We start from the raw sequence: 6,000 nt of genomic DNA, 5'->3' as shown, positions 1-6,000 counted from the left end.
TTAAACTGAGAAGGATTATTTTCTTTGCTCCCCAGCCCTGAAATCCTTCTTTGATATGCATGGGACAAACCTGACCTAGCAAACAGCTGTTTAGGATTCAATTCTGACTGTTAAAATCCTCAGTTCTTGTCACCTAGAAACTAAGTAAATAGTAAACATTTCTATGCAAATTAATGTATTCAAATTTTTAATTTTTGAATGCATCTACTGATTTTCATTTGAATAAAAGTATAAAGATAAAACAGACCAATTGAATAAATATCAATAAATGTCTGAAACTAGTACATCAACCTAATGTCTCAGAAGTTAATAAACAGACATTGGGTTTTGCTTCAGGCTAAAACTTGGCATTCAGAGTCGATGGTGGAGATGTAAATTGTTTTTCCAAACAACTGTTCATATTGCTTAAGCTGCTTCTTACATGTAAAGCAGTGGGGAAAAGGGAAAAGACAAACACTTTCTCAGGCTTCTTATGATTGTTTTAATCTATTCTGTGCAAAAATATGGCTTACAGGTTATTGCTGCAATGTAGGAACCTGAGGATTCCTGTCCACAGTTTTAAGTTTAACAAGTATTTCTATTACTTTCAGAATAATGACTTCCAGAATTTAATACTGTACTACTAACACTTATGCCTTTTCTACTCATGCAGAGAAATTTTCACAAAAGTCAGTGAACCCAAAATGCCCAATTGAAACCATACCATGACAATTCATTGTTTTCATCATAACTGTATAAACCAGTAACTTGTATCATTTTCCTTTCATGAGGCAATATCACTGCAATAATCATTTCTTTATAATAATTTCAATTATACTAAAATGCTTCTGAAAATAACAATAGGTGACGACAAACCCATGTTTGCATCAGATGTTATCTACTTCCACCTTGACGTGTTTTTTTTTTTTTCTATACCTTAGCAAAGGTAAGAAAAAGCAATTTCTTTAGTATAGCTTAAAATTTATTTTTTCCAAGTAACAAATGATTTTTTAGCATAATTAAAACTTAAATAACCATTTTGTTGAGCAACAAGTTGGCCTAGTATAAGGTTGAACCTTTGAACCTTCATATTCATCACAGTCCATCATCTAGTTCCTTACCTAAAACAGAAAGAGTATATTAGATACATACAAGTAAATTATCTTTTGAATCCTACTTCCATGTCATCATGACTTATGTATACCACAGATGGAGGTGTTAGTGATATGTGAGTACAGGTCCCAAAAAGAATCCTAAAAGTTTGGATTTTTAAAAATTGAAATCTTCATTAGGAGTTTTCTCTTTTTTTCTTCTAAAGAAAAACTACAGAAAAAATAATTCAATGCTTTATTTGTTGCACTCTATATGTTCATAAAAACAAAAGCAATATTTCAAAGGGACTTTGAAAGTAGGGCAGATGGGTGAAGGCTGAAGCATATTTTCTTCTCATCTTGAATGTTGGATCACAGGGCAGATTAGACCACATAATGAAAGTCACAGGCCACTAATAAATGATAAAAAAATAAATAAATAAAAGATTTTTGCTTTCTGACTTACTCTCCTTTTTTTAAGAGAGAGTTAACTCTTAAATGATCATTTTGATAAATAAACCCCTGAATAGTAAGATTTATCTGTGGAAGATATGTTATGCACCTGAGACTCAAGAAGCTCTTCTTGCCAATCACACCAGGGAAGTCTGGTCTAACATTAGCTTCTAAATCCCATGGCAAATTAATTGATACATTGATATAAATGGTCATCTAGCTATATTGGAGGGATTTGGGAGATGGACTTTGAACAGAATGATTTGCCTTTAATTGGCAATTGAAGGCTCTTTAGTCAAACCAGTTACTGAGTTCTTGCTTTAGAACTCTATAGTATGGGGTTCCCTGTAGTACTTGTATCATTTTCTATATGAAACATACTTATTCCTCTGTAGCATGAAGGGAAGATGAGAATGAGTGAATGTTCTTAATTTGACTTCTTTGGTTAACCTTTGAGACTTTTCATATCCCAATCCCCAGTTTGTGACCTTAAATATGGGATATTACCTTAACGTATTTCTTCTTCTGTTTATTATGCTGGGTTGTGTACCATAATTACTTTTTTAAAATAAAGTTTAATGTCCAAAAATAATCCTTTATACATAAATTGATCCCTTTTGCTATACCTAAATTGAGCATCAAAGCCCTCCACTACTATTGTCATTTCCTCAGTTGAGTCGATATGGTAGAATCAGGGGAAATCAGCCACAATCTTCAGATCTCTTGGCTTTCTTTTAAGAAAAAAAAAATGCCTTCTAAACATCCTACTAAATAAAGACGCTTTACAGGAAAATTAAAAAACAACTAGCTATAATTAATTCAGGAGACCTCAATTATCTCTTTATGTTCATTGATTTTTTTGGTATTCTTGAACAACTAGCATGACAACAACCAAAAATGTGTGTAATACTGAATGCCACAACTGTTTCCCAGGCTTGAGACTGAGACTCCTAAGTTGTTTTGACTAGGTAACTAATAACAATTTAGATAGTCCTATACAAATTTAGAGACATGAGATGCAAAACCATGAGGGTCTTCCAGCACATTCTTCTTGTCAGAACCATTTAAATCACCATCTTACACAAGTACATATTGAAACTCAACTTTAAGCATTTTATTTTTATGTACATTTCATTTTGTCCAGAAATAAAATATCTAAATACAGACAGACTGTAATGTTGTATATGTATAGGTTTCAACAATACTTGAGCTGAATAAATGCTTTGTACATTAAGTTTGTCTTTTTAATGGAGTTCACAGCTACATCGATAGAATGGGTTCCTCATATCCTTTTTTTTTTTCTTTTTAAACCAATAACAAGCAGAGAGACAAGTACAAGTTAATATTAATAAGCAGCTCAAATTACACTTGGTTAAACTATGTACAATACAAACCATTCATACAAATGAAGACTAGGATATTGAATTTGTTACAATATGTTTAGTAAAGATAAGACAGACACTTATAACTTACATGGTGTCTGTCAGGCATTTCCCTTCTTATATAATGATCAGAACTTGTTTTAAGCAGCCTTAGCTGGTCTCGACTTTGCAAAAGTCCAATGACTGGTGATGAAAGCTGTAGTCCAGTGTCTGCCCACATGTAAATTCCAAATGTTTGCTCATCTTTACTGAGAACAGGCTCCCTCCATAGAAAAAAGAGCTATCTTAGATCACCTTGAATGTGCCTACTGAATGCTGGAAAAAATTACTACACTTGTTGTGTTCATAAAATAAAGAATACTGAGTTTTAAAAACACATTTTTTTTTTCCATTTTAACAAGCATTATACTCCTACAGTAGTATTTACCAGTACAGCTACTCCAAGCAGTAGAAATGCATGAGTGGGGACTATTGATTAGCATGTACTCAAGACATTAGAGAGAGATTTCCATAACAGCAAGTGCTAAAAACCATTCACTGTCTAGTTAATCCTTTTGTCTGATGATCGTTTATCCTGAACCATTATGAGGCAGACAATGAAAGCCCTCTCAACAGGAATCATGACAGACGCCGGCTGAAATGTGTATGCGAGTGTGTTGGTGTACGTCTATGTGTGAGAGCGTGTCTTCAGGTGTGGCTTTAGAATCTGTGGTGATTTTGCGACTATACCAAGAGATGAAGCTGACTGGGCAGAAATCACATCAGGTTGTTTTCCACGAGCGTTTATTTGCAGTCAGTTGACAAGAGCAGCAGAGTGTAGACACATTCCAGGCAACAGATGGGACCTCCTCCTTGAGGTGACAGCCCTGTCACGTGACCTGGGATTCCTCAGGCCTCAGTCTCACCCTCGCGTCCGTCCTCATCCGGAGGGGAAGTAAGGGGTGTCGCTGTGGTAGTTGTAGTCGGGGCACACTTTCTGTACTAGTTTATAATCTGTACTATAAAAGGAAATGTAAATACAGATCACCTTAAAGGGCTTGGAGCAGAGCCAGGACACGTGACTTTGCGTCTGCTCCTGGTAACAGGTTTTTGAAGGGTCATAGTTGCAGAGTGTGTTCTTGGTAGCCTTGTCAACCTTTTCGTACTCAATGCGGCAGTTAAAGGACTTGGAATCTTTGGCATCAATCACGGTTTGTTGTGCCAAGTCGAATTCCACTATTTTCGTAGGGGGTACCAAGCTGACAGATACATTCCCTTGACCAGTGGAATTGTGCCTGAAATAAACGCTAAACGTCCCATTGCCATGATCGACAATTTTCCCAGTTATCAATAGGTTTAGCTTCACTGTTTTGATGTTGGAATGAAAATCACCCCATCCAAACATTTTCTTAAATTTGCCCGTCTTAACAATGGGCCTTCGCTTGGCCCTGGGCCGGGGCTCTTGAAGGTCTGTGGAGTTCCTCAACCAGTCCCAGAGGTCTTGCTCAGAATAAGGTTCTGGGGTGTCATATCGCAGGTCTAAATCTGTATCATTTTCTTTGCCACGAAAAGTCTGTGACAGGAGTCGGCTGATAGACAAGTCTTTGCTGCTTTCTGTCCATATATGCTTTAGTGTGGATTTGCTGCCTCCTGATTTTAGAAGTTCTGACTTCCCACCGTTTGTTAAATTGGCACATGTGACCTGAAAATGGAACAGAAAAATGGTGTTTACAACCCTGTATCTGAGAACACGTAACACAGATTCAAGCCCTCTTTCAGTGGCTAGGGATTCAAGTACCTTCAGCACGTGGCCAATGCTTATTAAGCTGTGATTGAATACCACTGCTATTTTTATACAAGGATGGAAGAGATGAGGTGGATAAAAACCATTAAACATGACAGACTATAAAAACATTGACTTTGAAAAGGGCCACATAACATGAATACAGCAAAGCACCTTAGTGTGATTTATGTTTGAATTACTTCTCAGTGCCAAAATCCAAACACTTTTAAAATAAAATTTTACAAAGGATTATGTTACTTTTTTACTTTGAAATCACCATAAGCTTTAAAATGGTATGATTCTCAGAAATACATCAACTGACATTCTACAGACTTTTGGTAATCCATGCCACAGTCACATAAGAAAAGTTAGTTTTGCAGGGAGAATCTAGAATATTTTTTTCTGGTCAAAACAAAATAACTTGTTTATGATCACCTATTATTGGCAAGAAACATACTGTATAAGATAATTTTTCCATTAACAGGTTTAAATGTGATCTAGTAAAACAAACGCTAATTGATAAGAGTAGTACAGACCTTTTGATTTTAGAGTTTATTTTGGCCTGTGTATTTGTTTTGTTTCAATGGAATCTAATTGATTGGTCAAATATCCAAATCTGTATTTGCCTAATTCTATTATCTTTGTTCTTACTGCAGCCTCTATATTTATTCTTAGTATAACAGAAAGAAATACATATCCCAGTCTCTCAAATTACACAGATAATCATCTCCTATCCTTTGGGTGGCAAAAAGAATAAATGTATTTGATAACAGCTTGGCACTTGTATCTCAGCAACAACATAGTTCATCAAGGAGAGAGAGTATAATGAGATGAATCCATGGTGCACTAGCTCATGAAGCAGTAATGAAACTGTCCTAAGCAAGAAGTAAAAGGGACTTAGAGTACATTTACCAGCAGAACATAGGGAGTAAAAGAGAAAGAAAAAAAAAAAAAAGGAAGTGGCAGGTTTCAAGGGGGAAAAAATGAATCTATTTAACAGGATGCTAAGATTCTGACAGCAGAACAACCTCTGATTTTCAGGCAGAATAGAAATTTACATCTAAATTATACTCTCCACAGCTGTAGTAATTATGAGTGCGAGCTCTGGAGTCAGACACCCTGAATCCCAATGCAGGCTATGATCCTTCACAGCTGTGTGATCTGGGCCAGTTGCTTGACTTGTGTACATTTCTGTATTTCTCTTCCACAGAGTAGAAAAATGATATCCCTTTTCCTCACATGGCTGTTTGAAGAATTAACCTGGACAGTCCATTAAAAGCATGGAAGGACAGTACCTGGACACGATGAGTGTTCAACATTAGTATTTCTAACT

General features: G+C 35.9%; 1 protein-coding gene across 1 annotated transcript in view; it reads right to left on the bottom strand.

The window, feature by feature from the left end:
* Positions 1-1,312: 1,312 nt before the first annotated feature.
* The window catches only part of NXPH1 (neurexophilin 1), a 367,200-nt gene continuing 362,512 nt past the window's right edge, over positions 1,313-6,000 (bottom strand). The window contains exon 3 of the mRNA XM_040260526.1: positions 1,313-4,586. Coding sequence (XP_040116460.1) covers positions 3,825-4,586 — 762 coding nt within the window. The 3' untranslated portion in view covers positions 1,313-3,824. The remainder of the gene's footprint in view (positions 4,587-6,000) is intronic.

Source organism: Oryx dammah, unplaced genomic scaffold (assembly GCF_014754425.2).
Source record: "Oryx dammah isolate SB20612 unplaced genomic scaffold, SCBI_Odam_1.1 HiC_scaffold_18, whole genome shotgun sequence".
Classification (NCBI taxonomy): domain Eukaryota; kingdom Metazoa; phylum Chordata; class Mammalia; order Artiodactyla; family Bovidae; genus Oryx; species Oryx dammah.
This window is presented reverse-complemented; position numbering and strand designations above follow the sequence as displayed.